This window comes from Vidua chalybeata, chromosome 4, assembly GCF_026979565.1.
Source record: "Vidua chalybeata isolate OUT-0048 chromosome 4, bVidCha1 merged haplotype, whole genome shotgun sequence".
NCBI classification, from domain to species: Eukaryota; Metazoa; Chordata; class Aves; order Passeriformes; family Viduidae; genus Vidua; species Vidua chalybeata.
In genome coordinates this window covers 54,771,485-54,794,327 of record NC_071533.1, presented here as the reverse complement: position 1 = coordinate 54,794,327, position 22,843 = coordinate 54,771,485, and the positions used below count along the sequence as shown (strand labels likewise).

The following is a 22,843-nucleotide window of genomic DNA, read 5'->3' as shown; positions in this document are numbered from 1 at the left end:
GGCAAGAATAGCAATGGCTTATGGGGTAATGTACTGTGGGATAGATTAGATTTTTGTGGTTGCTATTTGAACTGCTTTCACAGTATCAGTCTCTTATTTTGGGGGGGATCTAACATTGTGTGTCCAACTGGTTTTGTCAATTCTGAAGGTAAGTTTTGAAGTCCATTAGATCATCAAGCCTGCAGTTTCTCATAAAGGAGTCTGACTATCTGGGTAATGCAAGAGTTGTCAAGTACCTGGCTTGCTAGGAAGTAAAAAAAGAAACCCAACCAATGTTAACAGCTCAGCTCCATTGCTACTAAGACAGGGAGTGAAAAAGAAATCTCAGTAATTCCTGGCTGTGAGCAGTGTTGCCAAGAGGGAGAAGTGGTAGCAGCTCATCTCTGTGGGCCAAGAGAGAGTGGGACTGAGGGGATGAATGGGACTCCTACAGCTATTTTTGCACATCTCTCTTTAGCTTGACCTTTCAAAAACCCCCCGCTCTGTCTTCCTCTAGAAATTTGCAGAGGACTGACCATCCTGCATTGTTCTTTAGGAATGCTTTTCTCTTGGTATCTTGCTATGACCTTCAAGGAGTAATAGATACTTTCCAAGGAAGATTTGACGAATGTGGTAATAGGTGGAAAAGATATGTTCACCTAGCAAGGGCAAAGAAAGCAGGGGAAAGTAGATAGGGAAACAGTGCTGATTTGCAACTGATGTTTGAGCTACAATGGAGTTTCACTGAACCACACCACAAGGGCTGCTGACTCATAAAAAGGTGAAATACCCAAAAGGAAAGCAATGATCCCAGCAATTGCATCCCATTATGGTATGTCAGACATGTCTTTGATTGCACAAGCCTATAATTAGTTACAGAGAGTTGTGCTGTTTCTGAAGAACTAAGAGGAAACAAAATAATTACCTCCTGTATTAGTGACTAGCAAGATCAATGGACAACATTGAAGGATTGCTTTAAATAAAGTGTATTCATGGCTGATAGATTTACCTTTTTTTAAATTCCAGAGTAAATGTCAATGATTCAGTAAAATTTAAAAAATTTTAAGATTTTGCTTTGCCCCATGCACAGATCTGAAAGTTTTGGAAGTAATTTTAGGGCTTGTTTCCTATTTACTCAGCATGTAAGAAATCCACTTAGATCTCTTAAGTATTTTTTTTTTTTTTAATTATTTTGAAAATCAAGATCTCTTTACTTTGCGGTAAGAAAGAACAGCTCATGAATGAACTCGCAGCAATAGCTGCGTTACTTACTTTCTAACACTAGATGGGGTGTAAGGAAAGAGTGAAGCGGAAAATTAGGTAACAGCAAAACCTTGGAAGTCCGAACTATCTCAAGCACAGAAGAAAGATTTAACTAATCTGAGCATGGTTTTGTCCACCTTGTCAAAAGCCAAACCCGATCATAAATAGACAGGGACATGTTTGCCCACCCTGTCCATTTCTCTGACAGGGTGGATCCTCACAATGTGGATATTTTAACATGTGTGACACACCACTATTAGTCACATTAACTACATTTTATTCATATATTGAAAGAGTACATACACATGTCAGTAGCATAGATTGCATCAGCTCCTCTTTACTAAAAAAAGCTCAGTGTATATACAACCTTAAAATTCTCCTGCTGTAGCTAGTGCATATTAAATCAATGCTTATATAAACAAATGATCTTTACATAGATTTATGTATTTTAGAATACATAAAAAATTATCAGTGGCATGTTCTGTTATCCTTTTTCACTGTCCCGATGGTCTAACATTTCAATGAATTATGGATATGCAGATTTTATTTACTATTCAAAACAATTTCTATTACAGAATATAGGCAATGAAGACAAACCCGTGGTTGCATTTGGAAAGGCAGAAAGGATTTTCAATGATTAGCAATTTCTGTTTTTATGCCTGCAACCTGCAGCTTTTCCTTGGGAGCAGGAAGAGTAGAACAAGGCTCTTTTTGAGGTCTTGCCTTTGTTTAATCCTGTGAAAAGTACCATAACATTTTCTTAATTCAACTGGTGCTTTTTGTCCTCCCTCTTAGCTGCTTTGACCTCCTGTGCATGAACTCAGCAGAACAGGCAGGCCAGTGTCTGGCTCCAGGCTCTTCCTGAGGCTGGGAGGGATGCTGAGCTGGGTTTTCTGACCAACCAACACAGCTGCTCAACAGAAGCAGCAGCCTGCCCGCAGAATTAATTTCCCTCACTCTCTTCTTCTGGTCCCATGTGAATGAGCTACACTCCTGTGGATCACTTTATCCTCTTTATTAAGCCTGTCTCTGCAGATACCATTTTAATTTAATCCAACTTGATAGCCAAGTCTCAAAATCCCCTTGGCTCTTGAAACAGCACAATCTCCTGGTATTCAATACACAAGCCTTTTTCCAGCATCCTCTTGCCTCCCTTCAAGGATCCAATTTCTCTAAACTAGCTTTTCACTCTGACTGATGCTCCTTTCTGAGTGACTAGAACTCACAGTTGAACCCTAAAAGAAAGTGCTGGTGCACTGAGAAATGCCACCCTCATCAGAATATCTAACTCTAGCGAAACTTGCATGCTTGACAGAAAAGCAATACAAAGTGCTTTCCCACAACACAGGCTAAATAAATATTGCTTGCCAGCCATACCCACTTTAAAAAGTAAACTGGTAACACAGTAAGAAGTTGCATTCACTGGCAGACATGAATATTGCTGTTTTGTCAGATTTGTTAGTTTAATCCTAGGAGAGGCATTGCTAAACCCTGTTGCAGAGCATTGGTTTGCATCTACTGGTCTTGATTGAACCACTGGGACTGACACCACACTGGGGTTCAGAGGGCAGCACTCAGTATCTCAGAGGGTGGGATGGTCCAGGCTGCCAGTGTAGTTAAAAACAAAACCAGGTTGAACAACTCTGTAGGAAAAAAAACCCTAACACATAACTGAAAATCAGAATGAGTTATGTCTCTGACAGACCAGTAATAACTTCATTTCACAGCAGAGAGGCAAAAGTTGGGGAAGCCTGTGACATGCAAGGTCACTGATAGGTTATGACTCCTCATGGGAGTTCTTACACATAATCCTCTTCTGCAGCACACTTCACACCCTGGATATTGGGAAGCCTATGAGAACATCTCTGTTTGTGATCATAGGCCGTGTTTCACATGTCCAGGGTAAAAATGTCAAACTCACTCAGCAGAAGGATGGTGAGATAGGCCTAAGTATGATGGAATAAAGGACAGTTTCCTTTGCTCCTCCTGCTTTATGCAAAACATCCCTATTATCCAAGGCAGCAGTGCAACAGCAAGACATGATAAAATAACCTAGTAGACTAAGTGGTATGGAAACTTAAAGAAATATCTTGTGTAAGCAAACAAACAAGAGCTCTGATACACAATTTTGTTGGGTAAGGGGGGCAAAACCCTTTCCTGGAAAACAGTCCCTTGCTGTTATCTTGAGAGAGGCTCTGTGTGCCAGGATTGCCCTGAGTCATTAGGATGACTGAATGGCTTGGTCTGTAACCACCCAAAATACCAATGAAGCACAGTCTGTCCACATGCTCCTCTTTAATCTTCAGTGGATTGGCAACCTGGCAACAGCCTGGACTCACCCAGTGAAAATCCTTCTTGGAGGTAGGATTAGCTCTAGTCTGAAACAGCTGCAACAGCTTGGTTTCAGATGGCTTGGTGATACTGAAGTCACAGTTAAGCCAGAAGGAGGATTTCCAAAATACAACTTTGATGTCCCAAACCTGAATTTATTGCTAATGAGCTGTGCTGTGGGGGGAAAAGCTAGATAATAAATCACCTCATTGAGTACAGAGGAACTACAACATGGAGTGCATCAATGTTGATATGTGTTTCAGGAAAAGCTTAAGCCCTGCCTCCTGGAATGAGAGTTCACAACAGAATAACATGTTAAACATCCAGAATCTACTGGAAATCATCAGGAAAAGTATGAATTAGGGCAAAATTGAATGTATTTCTGGAATACCTATTAAAATAGAGAGTGGGTGCGACTTGTAGTTGATTTGTTCATGGCATCATGCAGATCTCTGGTATTTTCTGTCTGTAATAACTTGTTAAGATCTCACAGTCCTGAAGAGACAGAGTCTTCCTAGCTACCCATTTACTGTGGGCTGGGCTACTTGCTATGCACAATTTATTGCTGAAAAAAAGTGAATAATGGTAGAAAAACGGCAATAGGTTTTGACTCTCCCTTCAGTCTGCAGTGAATTATAATGGTGTCTTGGATTTACTGTGAACCAGAAAGAAAGATTTTGAAGAGAGAACTCAGTATATTCTGGAATGTTCCTATTTGCTTTTACAATTCATCAGCAACCATGAAGAACTGGCTCTAATATTAAAACTTACACTACTAAAATGTTACTTTAGGAGTCAAGATCATTTTTATGCTTTGTATGGCTCACTCTTCATTTTCTTTATGAGATGTTCAACTCAAGGGAGTTTTCTGGATTAAATTTAGATCATTCTCTTAGATGCCAACATTAATTCTAATGCACTGCACTCTTTGAATGACTGCAGATTGCCAAGTGTCTTTGAAAAAGGATAAAATGGACATGTCATGCAGTAACCAAGTAAATGCAGTCCCTGATTAATATGCAAGTTTGAAAAGTTCAGAAAATGTCATCATACTCCATAGGTGCACCCTGGTTTTGGAAAGGTCTCTTTTTGTTTTGTTTGTGTATAAATGTCATTCTACACAAATTTCACTCTAGCAGCTTTTCATAAACTCAAGTCAATTATGATATGTTCAAATATTTGAGTGTTTCCTTTAAAACTAGAGGCAAAGAAAAAATCTCTTCGATCTGTTGACACAGCTGTGAAAGACCGTGGTGCTTGCACGTAGATTTCTTTAAATAATCTGAATATCTTCTTTTCACCATCCCACTGGTAAATCTGGGAGAAGGTATAGTCACTTCCCAAGGCTAGGTAATAATTGTTCTTGAAGGAGAAAGGCTGCAGCGTCATGGCTCCTCGGGACGGAAGAGCCTGTATCTCCACAAACTGTTTGCTATTCCATTTCATAACTCTGGAGTCACCAATGAATCTCGTGAGTGTGATGTAAAGGTCATCTTGCATCCTGAAACTCTTCACAGCCAAGACATCTTCCATGTTGGGGATTTCACTGTGTGGGACAAACTTTTTGGAGGCTTTGTTCCACTGGAGTATAATGGGCACCTGGGAGCGGCTAGAGAGGATTAAATGTGATTTCCCGTCTATATCAAGAAACTCAGCATCAGTGTCCCTGAACCACTCGTGAAGAGACTGATACGAATAAAATCCTTTGTTGTTCCACTTATACACTGTTGACAAACCTGCTTTAGAGCTATCTGCTATGACAAAAAACATTTCACTGTCTATCTCAAAAAGCTCTATATCATTTGGCTTGGAAATGCGAGATACTTCAATATCCTGGAATTTGACAAACTTCGTCCAGCTTTCATCAAACTTGTAAATGTGTGAGCCACCAAAGAGCTGTGCCACCACCACAAAGACTTGGTCACCAACAAGAACGGCTTTACATCCCACTATAGACTGACCTATTGCCCAAAGAAAGAAAACAAAACAACACATATATTAGCACAGCACGAACCATGCTTTACACCACAGACATTACTAAATCACTCTCCCCTTTTTTTAAACCTGCACCATCTCATAATTTTGTCTTCTGCTACATGCCATCAGAGCATCTTTTCAAGCTTTTTGCTTCCCAGTAACTGGAGAAATGATTTGTCCCGCCCTGCAATGTGTGCAAGTATGATGCACCATAAAATGCTGATTCCTTTTTATGCAAAATACTTTTTATTTCTCTGTTTGTTCAAACACATGGTGCCTAGTATCCAAAACAATTATATAAGCTAAATTTTATTGTTGAAAAATGACAAGAGTTTTTATCTTGCCATTCAGCAGATATTTGAAATTCTCTTATTCTTTTAATGTCTTTCCATCTTAACTAGAAGAATGAAATATAGTATATTTTTCTTGCTCCAGAAGGGTTAGAGTCAGCTTTTTGCTACTGTACATAGAAATATTGATGTATCTTGTGGATATATCACCTGAAAGCAGGATGAAAAAATAAATCTAACTCTGTAGTTTGTGTTAGGTATTCCTGAGATTTTGTTAAACTAGAAATATTTAGGAATATTGCAGTTGCCAGGTAGATCAGATCAGGTTATGTTCTATCTTGAGAATGTCAAGTTACACTAAACAAGAACCACATCAAAAAAGTAATAGCGAGACTATTACGATAGCTGTTTTTGGAAGCAGAGAGGAATTCACAGAGGAATTCCTCTGTGAAGCACACAGTTTAAGTAGAACTATAGCTGCACAAGTTCCCCAACGCATCCTTGGTCAGTCACTACAGGAGATTTACCCTGGCTCCTCTGCTGGTCCCCTACTGTGGCTTTCAGAGCTGGCCTGGGATGATCTGCCACCCTCGCAGTGTAGGAGAGCTGGGAGTACCTTCACCTCAAGTACAGCAAGGCATCTGCAGCACAGGCATGAATGCTCGAGCTGATCATCCAGGCTCCTTCTGATCTAACTTAGTCAAAACACAAACTCTAGAAGAGCTGTCACCTGTCTCCTTCTGCAGAGGACAGCAATGCCTTTTCCTTCATGTTCACTGTAAAGGCAACCTTGACAACTAGCTCAGCTCCATAAGCCCATGTTGTAAAAAGAGCTAAATTTAGATATCCAAATGCCAAGCATATGGTAAGTAGTGAAATTCTCTGTGGAGCTGGCTCCAGAGCTCTACAAAACTCTTTTCAGGCTCTGCAGGAGGCTCTTTATGTGCCTGTGTCCCCTGGCAAAAATCTCAGGCTCATGTACATTTCAGAGTCCAGAGCTCAAGCTCAGACCTTCCAGGAGCAAACTCTGGGTGTGGAGCTAGGGCACAAGTCCCTTGCAGAAATGTCTCCCAATCAAATCATTCAGAGGAAGGTGAAATACACCTCGAAGTGTGTATCTAGTGTTTGCTATCTTTGCAAATGAGTCAAACTCTCAGTTTCATTTCCAGGGTTTTTCTAGGGCTCAGCTAGCTCTCTCTGATCTGTTGACTTCTCAGTTTACATCCCTGGTACATATTTTACCCTAATCTACCAAAACACAATGAAGCCTAAAAAAGCAACATTTTTCATTTCCAAAATTTCCTGACAGAGGGGTAGCTTCTTGTAAGATTTTGTTAGTGACACACACAGATGATCTGAGGAGGTAAGTGCTTGCTGCCTTTGTAGAATTCCACACCAGAGGAGGATGCAGCATACTTTATGTCTCCTAAAATATAAGGTAAAAAATAATCGATCACACACAACAAGGACAGGAGGGAAAGATGCTCCTTTGATAATTTAGCTCCTGAGTATTCAAAACCTCTGGCTTGGAGTATCTGGGAAATCAGGCAGCAGATAACAGCTTTGAAGACCCTGTCTCTGCTGTCATGCTGTGACTGAGCACCACAAGTGTTGGTTAGGGACAGAACGGTTGTTAGGAAATCAGCATTAGAACATCACCTAGCATCCACACAGGTTTTTTGTTTGATCAGTAATCTGGCCAAGATGTTAAATGAGCATAATTGTAAATTGAAAGTAAATGCTGAAGCTTTACAGCACATCTCTTTAGGTAACAATCACAGTTTAAATATTTCTGTCATTTTCAGCTGTCACCCCAGTCAGTTCACCCTACTTCAGGCCTGTTTCCTCCTACATGCAATAGATTTTTTTTTTTTTTTTTGCAGGCACTTTGCCAAGATCAAGTGCTCCTTCAACATCTGCTTTAACTTGCTGTGTGGCTGAGGCAGTGAATGCTAAGCTGGGCCATGGTGTGACATTCATGGCAAGTGTTTCTGCCTTCAGAAAAATTTACAAGATTGGACAAAAAAAGCCTAGTTTGTGTGCCACAGTAAGATTAAATGTGCATGTATTAACAAGATGCATTACTTCATGGAGTCACTCGCGTCCAAACATCACTCACTTCAATCAGCCAAATTCAACAGAGATTCAGGATAAAACCCAATAAACTGATCCCATCTACAAATCTTGTCCAGTTCATCAGTGACTGGAATGCTAGTGTTCATATACCTGTGATATTGTCGTAACTTCTGAAATTCATTTCAATGTGATCCCACTCCAGCACCATGCAGTTCTCCATGCTGGGCTGTGCAATAGCTACAAACACATCATTCTTTGAGTTGAACGTATCCACTGAAACAGACTGGTAGGGCAAAATCTGGTGGACAACGAAATCTAGAAGCACACATTTATGACAGTTAGGGTGCATCCTTGCTGGAAACACAGAGTAAGTGGTCGCTGATTAGAATGATGTACACTGAAGAATGAGTGAAATACTCTGGATTTTGTATAACACTATCATGGAAGTATCAGTACTCATGCTAGGCACGCACCAACAGGGAAAGTGTCTCCTGCTTTAGATATCATGTACTGTCCTCTGAAAATGTATTTGTCAAGGAGATCAAATATGTAAATACTGAAATAATTTAGATTTTCCAGCCAGGCTGGCTACTATAAGTGAAATAGAGAAGTCTCTTTCCCCACGGCTGGAAGTTGCTTTCCCGTCAAGTGAAATGGCCTTGCTAGAATCACATTCAAGCTGAGAGACAGCAACTATCAGCTGAAGTCCAATAACTTCTTAAGTCATGCAAATTTAATCACCAGCAATTTGTGTTATGCTAAACCAGGCAGAAAGTGAAATGATATCTGAAGTTTGCCTGGGGATAACCCCATTTTGCCTAGACCATAGACAAAATGGTGTAATCAAAAACTCGGTTAACATAATGTTTTATGGGGCATTATAATGTAGTTTAGGCATAAAATACAACCAACCTGAAAATTACTATCCAGTGGAAAACTTATACTAGACAATGAGACTGAGAAATTGGAGCAACCTGTAAAGATTAGGAGTGTAACTCCAGAATTAAAGACTTTTTTGTCTCAAAAATTAAGTGCCTTTGTAGACTTAAATTAAAAATTCACCCTGGGGTATGTCAGCAGTCATCACAGAGCCAGTCTGGGGCAAAGTAAGGAGACTTGGGTCTGAATTTGTCATTTGACCAGACAGCTGTGCAAGATCCCTATCATCAAGAAAATAAAAATGGTGTAGCAGAGCTGACAAAGCACTCAGGTCTAAAATGTGGTCGGAGGCTTGCACTGAAGTAAGGTATGGATATAGATACATAGAAAAGGAAAAGCACCTTCCCTGTGATGGCATTTCTGTGCAAAGCCACGCACTGCTCTGTTTTCAGCTCCATTTGCGGCATGCTTTCACCATGCACTCCTGTGCTGGAAGGGCCTGAGCATCCAGGGATTTTGGTGAAATGGTAATTAAGTCCTCACTTGAGTCCCTTATTTTGGTGCATTATGAAATAATTGCTTCTGAATGAAGAACCCTCTGTTTCTGCATGCTTGAAAGCCTTGCCCTTGAGGAGTTACACTTGTGGAGAATAAAGATAGATGACTACCATTAAACAAACAGAGCAGATTCCACAGCTGTGAAAGAAATGACAGTCTTCATTCTTTGAGGGACTATTATAAATAGAGCTTGGGCTTGGTTCATAAATGCTGGTAGGCAAACAAGAAAGTTATCTTCATTCTCACTGGGAAACTAAAAGGGCTGGGGAAAACTGACACTGAAGTATGCAAAAAGTAAAAGTAACTGACCAGTTATAAAAGAATGGAGCAAGAGCAGATACAGTTACACAAAATAAAAAATATTTTTTTTAAATCTTGAGGAAAAAAAAAAAAACAAACCAGAAAATTAATCCTGAAAAGATATCTCTTGAAATCTGAACAGCTGTGAAACACTTTGGGGGAATCTGTGAATTGAAACAAACCAGTCTGTATATGAAAATGGGTAGGGAAATAATTCGAAATCAATAAAAAGCAATAAATGTTGGTTTTAGCACCAGCTGGAAATACCAGACTGTAATGTAGAAGAGGTTTACACAGTGAAAGTTACTGCCACATCAGGGTTGCAAAAATTTAGGCCTTTGAGGCTTGATTTAGTTCTACATACCTTGCTGTAATGCTGGAAAGGGCTAATACAGTAAATACAGGACTGGGGGAGGAGCCCTTTTCCAATATCTTTCTCTTTTAAGCTGGATCCCCTGGATGGGAGAGGGTAGAGGACACAGCCCATGTTTTCCCCCTGTGCTGCTGGCTGTAGGAGCTGTCCTTCTCTCCCTCCCACCCAATACAGAGTTTTCCTCTCCCTGTCTCAAGACACGTGGTTTTCATGCTGTTTTCTGCTGGCTGGGAGTAGGGGTGTGCCCCTGTCCTCCAGCCACTTATTCCACCTTTGCTCCCTCTGTGGTTGAACTGGCATCATGGTGTCACGGGTGACACTTTTATTGGATGATTTTCCTTCTGGCAGCCCTTGCTCAGGCTGATCTCAGCACACAGGAACACTGATGCCAGCACAGGAGAGGAGGAGAGTGCAGGGAACATTGGAGAACACTATTGGAGAAAAATGTAAGTGATGGTCTGTTTGGGCAGCTGCTCCAAAACTGCATCCTGTGATTCAGTCCCACTCTCCTCACATCCCTTCTTCCCTGCAGTGGATACTTCTGCTCCAGGTGAGGCTACCAAGGACCTGGGTGTGCCAGCAGGGAGTGTTAACCATCCTTTCCCTTCTCCCACCACAGGAGATCTCCAGCACAGGAGCAGGAATGGAGCAGTACCTACTAATATGCAAACTACCTCCCTTCCAGACAGCAGGGAAAGAGAAGACCACCTCCAGAAGACAATCCCAGCTAGGTAAAGAAAGGGGAAAACAAGCTTCCAAAGCTCAGTGAGATGATCCCTGCCTGCAGGTCTGGGCAAAGCATGTCCCAGGCATGCACATGGCTTGCTTCCAGTGGCTGTGGGAGCCCGAGGCCTGTTTCCCAGTCTCCTGAAAGTGAGTTACATGTTCCCCTGTGGTGCTCACAGCCACAGGACAGGCCCCTCACACACTGTTGAGGAAGAAAGACAAGAAATGAAGTGAAATGATGCAAGCACTGAGAAATGGAAAAGACAGATGCTATCACAAAAAGTTAAAATGCAAGTCACCAATACTGTCAATCACTTTCTCTGTGAAGAAGCAATAGGATCATTTAGTTCTTTGCCTTTTTATTTTAAATTTGGCAGCAGCTCTTTCCATGTCTCCTGTTACCATTGTAGCAGTTCAGCTGATGCAATGAGCTGACTGGCCCAATGAGACACACATTTTACCAAGCAAACTGCTTTGTTACTGCATCCTGCATCCAGTCATGCTCGACACAGAGTACTGGAGACCAGAAATGAAGGAAAGTCTGATCCCAGCTGGCAAAGGGGGGGAAATACTATACTAAAGACTAACATGAATGAAGGAGGTTTGCAGAGCCCTACCCACCACTGACTGGGAAAGGAGAATACACCTACAGTATGTATTCTAAGCCTGTGACTAAGCAATCCTCAAGGAAGGAATATGGGCATATTTACACTCCCTTTGGATCTGGGGGAGGCAATAGCAGAGAAGGAGAAAACAGCAGTGGCCTGACAACACGGACCACCAAGGTCATACAGAACAGAGTATGACAGCTACATCTTGCGCTGTGGGAGCTTCTCTGAGGGCATTTGAGCAAATATTCAGCTGGGCAATCCTTGCCCCATGGAACGCCTTCAGTTCCCAAAAACTCTGCAGCACTTGAAATTAGATTTATGCTTGGTGTAATTTCATTTACAGCAGACAAAGGGACAATGTTAAGGGTAAATTTTGCCTGGAGCAACTTTACAGTGTCTAGGTACAAAAAAGTGACAGAGGCCTGGTAGGTCAGGATAGGTTTGAGGACCAGGTAAAGCTTTGTGCACTGTTAGTGCTACACAATTGCTTAAACCAGATTGCAATGAAATAAAGCCCTCTTTCACTTTGCATTGCTGTGTCTCAGTGATTCAGCAGACTTAGGAATGTAACTTTGGTGCTGTTCTAAACTTCATTGCTCTCCTGTGTTTGACATCCTTTTATGCAGCAGGTTATTGCACTTTACCTCTGCTGCTCTTCTGACATAATTTTGAATTCTAAGTTCATTCTCTTTTCCTTCACATACTGCCATCAAAGCACCTTTCATACCTTTTCCTGAAATTTCATTTTACATTACTAGTAATCACCTTTTTCCTTGTCTTTTAATAATAATGACTGACTTGATGACAGATGAGAACTTGCACGCCTTTGATATTACTGTCTAGAAAAAAGGCAGAACGCTGACATCCTATTCAAAAAAGATGAAAAAACAATACCCGCAGCTGATATTTTCAGTTATATGATGTGACTACATTTAAAGATAGGTAACTGCAGCAGTTTGGGCATAAAATATAAGCATAATCACATGCAAATTTCTCTTCACTCCCTTCAGCATGCTTTACATTACCTTAAAAAATAAAAAATCAAGATCATAGGCAAGACAGTAGTCAGAATATTATTGGACTTTTCAACTTAATGGAGTTCCGTGAAGAACTTCTGGCACTATTGCAACCATCTTTGATGCTAATAAATCATGATTTATAAAATAAAGATAACAGCTATAGCCAGAATTTTTAACTTATTTTCATTGCTTCCTGTGAAATGCAGAGATTTTGGGAAGCTCATCTGCCATAACTATATGGCTTTATTCCAGATAATAGAAAGCATTCTGTGATGAAAATTAAGCCACAAATTGAGTCATAATCAAGTCTTTTGGAATATGAATAGGCAGAGCTCTTCTCCCATTATCACTTAATCCAAATAAAAACTCAGCACATACTTTGGCTTCTAAATGTAATGTTTCTCATTTTGCACTTGTTCTAGCACTTGGAAGTGCTTTGTATGTAACCCTTTCCTCCCCCCAGGTCATGCTCATAGAAGCGAAAGGGTATCATCTAAACTTCTGATATTTAACCATTTGTAGTGTTCTTAGAAATATACATTCTGAATACCTGTAGTGGTGCATTCATAATCAAAACTTGTCACATCATTTAACTTCTTATCCTGATATTCTGCTGGACCAATACACAGGACATCAGAAACAGTGGAATTTGTCATCTTTAACCACAAAAACAACCACTTGGCTTTGCAGTCACACTCAAATTTATTTCCCCTTAAATCTCTAAAAAAACACACAGAAATAAACATATTTGAAAAGGTTGATAGCAATATGAATACTATAGAACTGTCATCACCTTGACATGCTGAATTTCAAAATATCTGAGTATCCTTGAATTGTTCTGAAGTGAAAACAGGGAAGTTTCTTAAATTTTATCTGGACTCCTTTATAATGAGCTCTCTTTCACTGAGTTTTTGGAAAACTGTTGCATTCTATGGTCATATATAATCACAGTAATGGAGCACTGTGATTCATGTATAAAGTTACTTCTTTGGTAAGCTTCAATAAGATGAGGACTGTAATGTAATACATCCTGACATTCAGGTTGTCTGCTGCAGGCCTCCTTTGCACTATTTACCACTGACAGAGATAATTCCCATTCCTTCCCTAAACTATTCCAGTACCACTGGTTGACAGAGCAGCCTTGCAGACGTAAAATACAGATGGTAAGACTTGTATTTTTTGAGTTGCTGCTGATGTAGAGTCAATTTAACTTCTTCCTGCTAATGTATGTGCAATTTCAGCACTGTACTTGTTCTTTGATTCTTTAGCAATTTCAGTGGCTTACGATTTTACTTTGCTTGTTTGGAAGAGCCAGGCCAAAAATAGGGGAATCCTAGTTACACAGGGAAATACTGACAGAATGTCAGCAATGTGCTACAACTGCACAGAAACAAGGAAAAGAAGCTTTTTTTTTTAACTAATCCCTTGTACTAAAATAATCTCAGGAAATATGCAACAATAATAGGGAAACATGTTCAGAGAAACTGTCATTTTAAAATTCATTGTCTCCCTTTCTCTAAACCACAATTTACATGAGACATCAGAAAGAAGTTCAACAACACAAACTACGTACAGCATCACAAGAAGCAACAGTGATTTAAGAAATAGCAGTTGCTTTAGAAGAATCTATCAAGGAAACAATTACATAATGAAAAACAGCTAGAATTAAAAAATACAGGGTTTTTTTTTTCTGTGTAGGTACCAGATACAGCACCACACACCCAGAACCTGAAACTGAGAGCAAGAGTGACAGAAGCAGTAGAAAGATTCTCATTACTTACAGTTCAATTAAAGAATCTAAGTCGCTGAAGACATCCCTTGGCAAAGCTTTGAGGTGGTTATTTGCCAACGAACTAGAAAAGAAAGTTAGAGCTTAGTATTATTGCTGTCTCTTACCTTGCAGTTCTTACCAAGTCTGAGCTCACTTACAGGTTGTTAATTATCCGGTACTGCCCAGCCACTGGCACTGTTAGAAGTTACCAGGAACAGGCATTAATTATTCGCATTCAAGAATGGAAATTGCTTGAAGTTCACATAAAAGTAAAATATTTAAAGCTTTTTTTTTTTTTTTTTCCCAAGTGCAAATGTAACCCACAAAGCAATCACTGAGCACACTGGAAAGAAGCAGGAATGTTAATCATGAGTAGGCAGTGTGGTGGTGGTGGTGGTACCAGCGCAGCACTGGGGGTACCAGGGGCATCCCAGACCCAGCTGTGCCTGTGCACAGGCAGCCCAACATGCGGCAGTGCTGCCCAGGCAAGAATTGCTCTAAGGCTGGTTCTTAATTTATGGAAGGCATATTGTTGACAGCAGGAGGAAGCTGACACAGAGGGAAGAGAAGTTTTCTGTGTAGCAGGAAAACCAGTGGTCTCCCAGGAGAGTTTTGTTCAAGTAGAAATTATTCTATCAAGTGTTAAATAACTTACAGGTGAGTCAGGTCACGAAGGCCACGAAATGCATTTCTTGAAATGGTTTCAATTTTGTTTCCTTCAATAAATCTAGGCCAAAAAAGAAAGTATTTTAAAATATTTTAAGTAACATTATTATTAGCATCACCATGCTTTAAGCTATGGTTTCCAGATGCAGCATATTTCTGAGCAGCTCCTTCAGACTGAAAGGTGGGAAGTCTCAGTGGAGCTGAGACTTCATGCTCATGTTCCCTTTTCCCCTTTCCTTGGGCAGACTGCAAGGAACAATGCAAGTACCTGGCATCACAAGGGATGGCACATGACACAAATGTACAGCAGAAATGGAACAAAGTGAACAAGGCAAAAAAAAATTATTCCTCTCTTGGTAATCCTCTCAGAATGTGTTATGTGAGGCAAGAGACCTGTGTAGGCGAGCCTCCTGAGGCAGACTTTAGAAGCTAAAGTCCTACCTTCCCGTCTCTCAAATCAGCAGCATTTTCAAACCAGCAGGCAGCACAGAGGTGCCAGGGTTGCCCAGGCTGCAGGGCTGCCCAGGCTGCAGACCTGCTCTGATGGGGAGCTCCTGTAGCTGCACACACACAGAGTGCCACCTCCTTGCTCACACAGCTCTGACTTCAACTGCACACGTTTGACATCCGCACAAATGGCAAGACCTCTGCCTTGGTTCGGGTCTGGCTGCCACAGTTCAGCTCTGTCCAGCTGGGACATCTCCTCTGCAGGGTGCCAGCTGCACACAAGTCACGGCCCCATGCACTGGGGGAATAATGACAGGCACATATCGATTCCAGCAGCACGCTGCTCCTCCTGACTGCACGTCAGCATTTAAAGAAAGAGCTGATATTTGAGCATCTTGACTCCTGAGCACTTGAGGACACATCCCTAAATACACCATGATCCCTGCAAAGTGATTGCAGCCAGGTGGCCATCAAGATATTGCATGATACAGCTATACCTGGATGCAGACAACTGTATGCTGACTTTATGAAAGGCTCATGAGATGAAAGTGCCTCCCTTATTCCTAGGCAGCTCTGTTTGCCCTCCAGAGAAGTTAGAGGAAAAATGCTATGATATAAGGTCTCTTCTCAAGAAAGTGATAATGGGAATGCAGGAGATGACAAGTGCTCTTGGTTCTGCAGTTTAGGTGTAGGAAATATCCTTCCTGAAGTGACTGGGACCCTGACTGCAAGCAAAAGCTGCAGATGAGGAAGTGTTGTGTCTGCGTGGGAGATGTCAGAGGCAAGTCAGCCCTTTCAGGGCTGTGCAGAGCCACAAATTCAATCCACAAGAGCAGAGAGCCACCCTGCCTCCTGACACCCTCACTGGCTGCTGGCATCCCTGCACAGCACCAGCTCCGTGCAAATAAACAAGTCTACATTGCTACAAGCTGGACTCAGGAATTTGCCAGATTCTTGAATCATCAAGCCTGGCCTCCAAGAGATGCTACTCTGGGAATTCCAGTCTGTTCACCAGCAAAGTTCCCATCTTTATCAGACCTGTCTTACCCAGACTCTGTACAAAGAGTCAGTTTAAGGGTGCATTGAATGCCATTATGAGTGCTGCAAGTGCAGCAGGACACAGCTGGAGATATAGTATCTGTATAAAGGTATCAGCTGTGGGTGCTCCCCAGCTGCTCTTCAGCCAGAGACTTTGGCTTTGTACACACAGACACTTGTCATTCCTGTTTGTCAGTGAGGTTTCCTTCTTGTCTATGAAGTCTGATCCCTGGTAACTAAGAGACATAAGTTATGGAAGCTCTACTGGTTCTACTGGCTGCATGGCCAAAGAAAGAAATCACAGAGAAAGGCCACTCACAGCCAGTTCCCAAAAGGTGGAGAGGTGATTTGCTGGGAAGAGGAAAAGCTCTATGGAATTAGCAGAAAAGGCAACCACAACCATTAACCGAGACCATTTGTTCAGCTGCTAAAAGAATTTGAAACTGTAAGGCTTTACTGGTCTTCATCCTGCTCCCTGGCTTGCAGCTGGTGATCAGGGAGAGAGATTTGCCCTTTGACCAGCTGAGAAGGGCATGATGTTTCATTCAGACAGGAATCTGGTTTCAGTGACCAGTACAACTACCACGATGTATGCTATGCAGCTGGGACAAGCCCATCAGCAATTGAAAGCAGGCTGCTAATGGTACAACAGAAAATGTTTTTCTTCCTTTTTACAAACTACTGCAAATAATTTTTTCCCTGTAGACACAAGGAAAAGAGAATGCTTAGATAACTTGCTATCTCTGAAAAATCCCGATGTAGCTGAATCATGGATTTTAGCATATACCATTTACCATTAGCTGCAAATTCCATTGTTGGCTACTCCACATGTACCAGACTATTAACCCTGAATATGCCCCATCATAATATCTATTTGCCTTCAAAATTTTAGCAAGAGTCAGTTTTATGAGCATTGGTCTTTCTGTAAAAAGGACAAATGTTTTCATTTCAGCTTGGAAAGGTGGGTGGGTGGAAGGAGGATTTTTTTCAGGTCGTATTCATAGTTTCAAACACATCAGCTCATAAGGGAGGACTGCCTTGTACCAGGGCTAATACTTTTTTTTTTTTTAAGAAAAAAGGTTGAACTAAAAAAAAAAAAAAAAAGACCAGAAAAAGAAAGGAATGTAAAAATCAACTAAGTGAATGATATAAACAAAAGGAGAGTTAAATAATTTTAAATAATTACAGTAATTTATATTATATGGAATGTATGTTTATATATTTATGTATTTATAATTAATTAGATAAAGATAAATTCTATGGACATTAAATAGGGTATCAGAAAAAAGCTGGGAGAAGAGAAGCAGAATCAGAGTTGTTCAGGGCAGTACACCAATATTCTGCAATTCCTGCTCAGGCTGCCCATAGGTCAGAACAGGCTGCTCCACCTCTTTCCTGAGATTAAAATCCCCTTAACAGGGGTGCCACTGTTCTGGAAAGCCCAGGCAAGCTCCTGCTAAGCAATGCCTTTTTGGTGGGCTGTAATTGCATTGAGATTCTTTGTATTCAAGGCATCTTTTAAAAATGCACTATAACATCTGAAAAATCGTCAGCCACCATAAAGAAAATGTGCACAGGAGTGGAACATAAATCCTTCAGCTCCCCTGATCTTGGGAATAACAGTAAAGACCAAGACGCTGCAGCAGGAGTCTTGGCAACTTATCAAAGCATCTTTATTTATAAAGGACATAAAATACCAAACTTACAGGTATTCTAGATGGAAGAGACCAGCAAAGGCATCATCTCGTATAACAGTGAAGGAGTTGGAGTTCAGCAAGCTGAAAATGGAGAGGAGGCATTAGGAAAGCACGTTAAAACTTGACACACTGGATTATGCTTGTTGTGTTTATTGCCCATGACCAAACTAATCTTACTGACTTGAGCTCATATCACCCCACCAATGCAGCACACATAAAATACTGTGGAATGGTCTATTGAAAAAAAAATTAAAGGCATTACATGATGGTAGTTAATGTCCACTACTCCCCAGGAAAAATGTGCCATTGACCTTGGCTAAATGTAACCTGGTCCTCAACTCAATGGTCCACTGAGCAGAACAAGCCATCATTAGATGGCAGGTCTGCTGAGTGTGGCCCCATCCACTCACCACCCCTCCAGCCCCGCTGACAACATTTAAGAGTCCATCTGAGCACCAATCCTAAGCTCCCAAGCACCAGCTCTCATTTATGCAGTCACAGTGGGCCAATGCTCACTCATTGCACACTCCCAGGGGGATGCTCCAAGCCTGACCTGCAGACGGGGTACAGCTGCAGCGTGGGAGGACAGCAGCCAGTTTGTCTGCTGGAAACACAGACATATCCAAACCACCGAGACAGAGAATCCTGCTGTCTTTATAAAACAAAGCGCTGTGTCCACAGGCGGTGAGGAGGAGCTGCAGTGCTGCCTCCTCCAGGCGCTGCCTTGCCCTACTCCTGTGTGAACTTCAGGGACAAAACATGTCAGAGCTGCACCAGAGAGGCTGTCACCTGAACCAGCACAAGACAACCAGGGAGAAGGAGGTTATGGAGGCTTTGCCAGCAAACTTCATTCCTTGCTGTATTAAAGCACAGCAGTGGACAATCTCTAAATGTTGATGTTCAAAGGCAGAGAGGGCAATCTCCTTTCAAGAAAATAGCAAAATTTCTAATTTGTTCTAAAATATTAACACTACTCGAAAGAAATAATTTTTGGAAATTCTCAGAATTTCCCCTATAAATGAATATGTCTGCACTAATTTCTTTATTAGAGCAACAGATTAATCTTCCTTTTGCATGGTTTTAGGCATTTTATTAAAATTAATTTAGAAGACTAATGAACATGAAATGCAAACTTTCCCTGTGATCCCTGGATATTATGTTAATACTAGACAAATGCTCCTTAAAATATCCCAAAGAAATCTGACAAAGACGAAGACCACCATCAAAAATAAATCCTTGCATTACTATTTTACCATGATTACTGCCACAGAAGACATTGTCCTGAGGTGCCCATGTGCTCAATTATGCATGCAGCTCTTTGTTATTTAATCGTTGTTTTTTCTCATGTTTTAAGGAAAAAGTTACAAATTACACTAAACAACAGAATTTGTGAGTGCCCAAGGTGGTGGTGGTGGTGACCCCCTCTTGCTCCCACATCTGACTTACCACATAAAGTGACATGAGCAACTTCTGCCTTCCTCAACAACCCACCCCTGCCCCACCACCCTACACACCCCAACACCTGCAGCTAAAGAAAAGGGACAATCTTTATCTGCTCTTCCTCCCTCTTCCTAGTACCACCACATCCAAACCAAGTCAGATTCCCCCCAGCTCTAATTTTCCACCCACAGCTTCTTACACATGGATTTCTCCCTTTCCTTCCCAGCTGGCACACGTCACTGTTTGCCACCATTTATTGGTGGGCAAGGTCCTCATGCCCTCTGCTGGGGGCTCGGTGCTGACCCTCAGCTCTCACAGAAACTTGGTTTTGGGAACAGTTTCACACTAGAGGAGGTGAAGGCTTCCACCTTGCTTTACCCACTTCCCCCCAGCATTGTGCATGGAGTGCTGCTCCTCCCAGTAGGAAGACAGGCCTTTCAGTCAAGGGAAATGGGGTGCCCAAGGAGAGGAGCCTCACCATCAGCTACCAGACACCTTTAGAGAATACCTCTTGCTAAGACTCGTTTTAACATCCAGTTATGTGGCAAGCACTCAGCCTGGGTTTCTGGCAGGCTTTGGATCTTTTTGCTGAATTGTTCTCTGCAGTGTATCTTTGCCTGGGGGGGTCTGTCAGTCCTTATGGGGTGGAGGTGTGGAGGGCCTGCTTGGTGTCAGGCGTTCTGGACAGGCTGCACTGGGCTAGACAAGATGCAGGCTGCTGCTCAGCCTTGCTGCAGACTGCCAGAAAAGTGAGTATCCAGGCTCCCCAGGGGGTTTGTACCGCAGTCTCTGTGTCTTCCCTGCTGCCTCCCAGGACAGCTAAATTAAGCAAGTTTGCTTAAGCTCCTGGAGCAGGAGGCACACACCTAACTGCAACGTGGGCAGGACCAAGCAGCTTGCCTGGGGTCAGGAAGAAGGGATGGCTGCTAAGTGCTGGGAGCTAGAGCACTGTCTCCTGGGACAGAGGAGCGCTGGGTCAGAAGGCGTCTGAGGGGTCACCCTCCAAGTGGCACGCTGAAGCACGGAGTCGTGCTGCAGACATCACCAGCACTTCACACACACAGGATTCCTTCTGAAGCGTGTCCTGGCAGCCTCTGCTCACCCCATTGTGCCCACTATGTCACAAAGCCAGTGCAAGACTCCTGGGCACAAAGTGAGCAGGAGTGAGAGCCACCACCACAAAACTCTAGGGGGACAAAACTCAGCCTTAAACTTACTAAAGCTGAAGTTAAGGGAAAAGAAAAAAAAAAAAAAAAAAAAAAAAGGAACTCATAAAACATTTTTCCCTCCTTTAGTAACTAAATACACATTTTATGAAGTGCTTTCTGAGCAGAAAATGCATCCCTGAGCAGAAATGTTATGAAACAGTAGCTACACCGGCAGACTGTGCAAGCTGTCTTCTCCCGTTTTCTCCCTTTCTACAAGAGAAAGGGAACTCTATTTAGGAGAAACTGAGAGGCTTTATGCTTAAAGGCGCTCCATTTAGGAGGAAGGGGTGAAGTGCTACTTGGCCGTGCTCCTTCCCAGTGCCATACTTACAGCAGCTGCAGGGAGGGCAGGTGGGAAAACATCCTGTCCTTGACTTCGGAGAAGGTCCCGTTGACCAGGCTCCTGGAAAAAGAGATGCCACCCATCAGGCGGGACCGCCCCGCATCCCTTCGCCACCCTCCTGCCCGTCCCGGGCCGCGCAGCCCCGCACTCACAGGGAGCCCAGGCCGGCGGGCAGGCTGCGCGGCGCCCCCGCCGCCCCCACGCACAGCGCCGACTCCCGCCAGCAGCTGCAGGGCGGCCCGCAGCGCGGCGGCCTGCGCGGGGCGGCGGGCGGCGGCAGCGCCAGCAGGGCGGCGGCGGCGCAGAGAGCGGGCAGGAGCCGCAGCGGGATCGCCATCCCGGCACCGCCGCTGCCCGCCAGCCGCTCCCCGCCGCCTCCCGCGCCCTGACATCAGCGCGGCGCCGCCTCCGCTGCGGCGCCGGGACGCGGAGGGGGGGTCCCGGCGGGCGGGGCGAGGCGAGGCGAGGCGAGGCGGGGGCACCTCGCCCTCCGCATCCCCGCGGGACAAAAGCCAAAAGCCCCGCGGGAGGCGGAGGGCGCGGGTGGCCCCCGCTGGTAGCTCCAGAGTGATGCTACCCCAGAAAATCGGGGGGAAGCATTGAGGTGCTGGAGCGTGTCCAGAAAAGGACAGCGAAGCTGGTGAAGGGTTTGGAGCACAAGTCCTACGAGGAGGGACCTGGGGGTGTTTGGCCCGGAGAAAAGGAGACTTGGGGGGGATTTAGTGCTCTTTACAATTAACATAAAGGAGATTGTAGTGCGATCTCTTCCCCCAGGTAATAAGTGATAGGACAAGAGGAAACCAGAGGAGTTTCAAGTTGCACCAGAGGAGGTTCAGATTGGTATTAGGCAAAGTTTCTTCACTGCAAGGGTTTTCAGGCATTGTAAGAGGCTGTCTGGGGAAGCGGTGGAATCACCATCCCTGGATGTATTCAAAAAATCACAGAATCGTGGAATGGTCTAGTTTGGAAGAGATCTTAAACATCTTCTAGTGCCAAAACCCCTACCATGGACAGCTTTCAATAGCCTAGGCTTCTCAGAGGCCTACCCAACCTGACCTTAGACACTTCCAGAGATGGGGCACCCAGAACTTCTCTGGGCAACCTATTGTGTAAGTGTGTCCTTAAACCATGCTCAAGGACATGGTTTAGTGGTGGACCTGGCAGTACTGGTGATTGGACTTGATGGATTTAGAAGTCTTGTCTAACCATAATGATTCTATAGTTCTAAGACCAACTCAAGGGATATCTAGATCATGAAAGAAGCAAATAGATGATGACACCACACAATTCCAGTTGCTTTCCAGTAGCATGTGTGTGTTAAGTATGCATTGATTGAATCATGTTGTATCTGAAGGCTGGAAAGGTTTCAAAATTGCATGTAAAACCACATTTGTGGTACCCCGATTTGAGTGAGACACGTCATGAACATCAATAAAAGAATTATTCTTGCAACTTTTTGTTACAAGTTACTTGTCTTGCAAGAATTACTTTTTGTAACTCTTGTAACCTTCACTATCCTTTGTGCCCGAGCCTCTCTTCTTGGTTTGCACGGGCCAGTTGCAAAATTCCCGTGTCCATTTCCAGTTGCGCAGCTTGTGCCTGCTGCCGCTCCCCACTGCCCACCCAGTCCAGCAGAGCCTCCTGTTGGGTGGCTGGAGACAGCAGTGAGACTCCTCGTCTTTGTGCTGAGCACGCCCAGGTCTCCATCTCCACCCATACACAATCCCTGCAGCAGGCAAAAATTCAGAAAGTGTGAGCAACACCTGAGCTAGCGGTTAATTAATTTATCATCTGATTAGGCAGAAACAAGAAGAGAAATTGTTTGAGGTCAGTGTTAGTCCCAGTTTTCTT

At 43.0% G+C, this 22,843-nt stretch overlaps 1 protein-coding gene across 2 annotated transcripts; it reads right to left on the bottom strand.

Annotated features, from left to right (window-relative positions):
• Window positions 1-1,502: 1,502 nt before the first annotated feature.
• On the bottom strand, window positions 1,503-21,329 carry LGI2 (leucine rich repeat LGI family member 2). 2 transcript variants are annotated; one of them, XR_008430579.1, is made up of 9 exons: window positions 21,145-21,329; window positions 20,981-21,052; window positions 18,011-18,082; window positions 14,809-14,880; window positions 14,164-14,235; window positions 12,933-13,102; window positions 8,067-8,231; window positions 3,965-5,534; window positions 1,503-3,857 (listed from the first exon to the last, which is right to left on the bottom strand). XR_008430579.1 is itself a non-coding variant. In XM_053941061.1 (8 exons), the coding sequence occupies exons 1-8, from the start codon at window positions 21,327-21,329 to the stop codon at window positions 4,717-4,719; spliced, it is 1,626 nt and encodes a 541-aa protein (XP_053797036.1). In that variant the 3' UTR covers window positions 1,503-4,716. The 2 variants fall into 2 exon arrangements, 1 of the variants encoding a protein (XP_053797036.1); XM_053941061.1 differs by having other exon boundaries at window positions 1,503-5,534.
• Between the last annotated feature and the right edge of the window lie 1,514 nt (window positions 21,330-22,843).

Bases quoted from the DNA above. Each gene is read 5' to 3' on its own strand.
- LGI2 (XM_053941061.1), bottom strand. From the start codon at position 21,329: ATGGCGATCCCGCTGCGGCTCCTGCCCGCTCTCTGCGCCGCCGCCGCC. The intron at 14,881-18,010 runs GTAAGTTTGGTA...TTTTTGGCCTAG, and splicing joins CTCTTCCATCTAGAATACCT to ATTTATTGAAGGAAACAAAA. The intron at 13,103-14,163 runs GTAAGTAATGAG...GTGTTTTTTTAG, and splicing joins TTAGATTCTTTAATTGAACT to AGATTTAAGGGGAAATAAAT.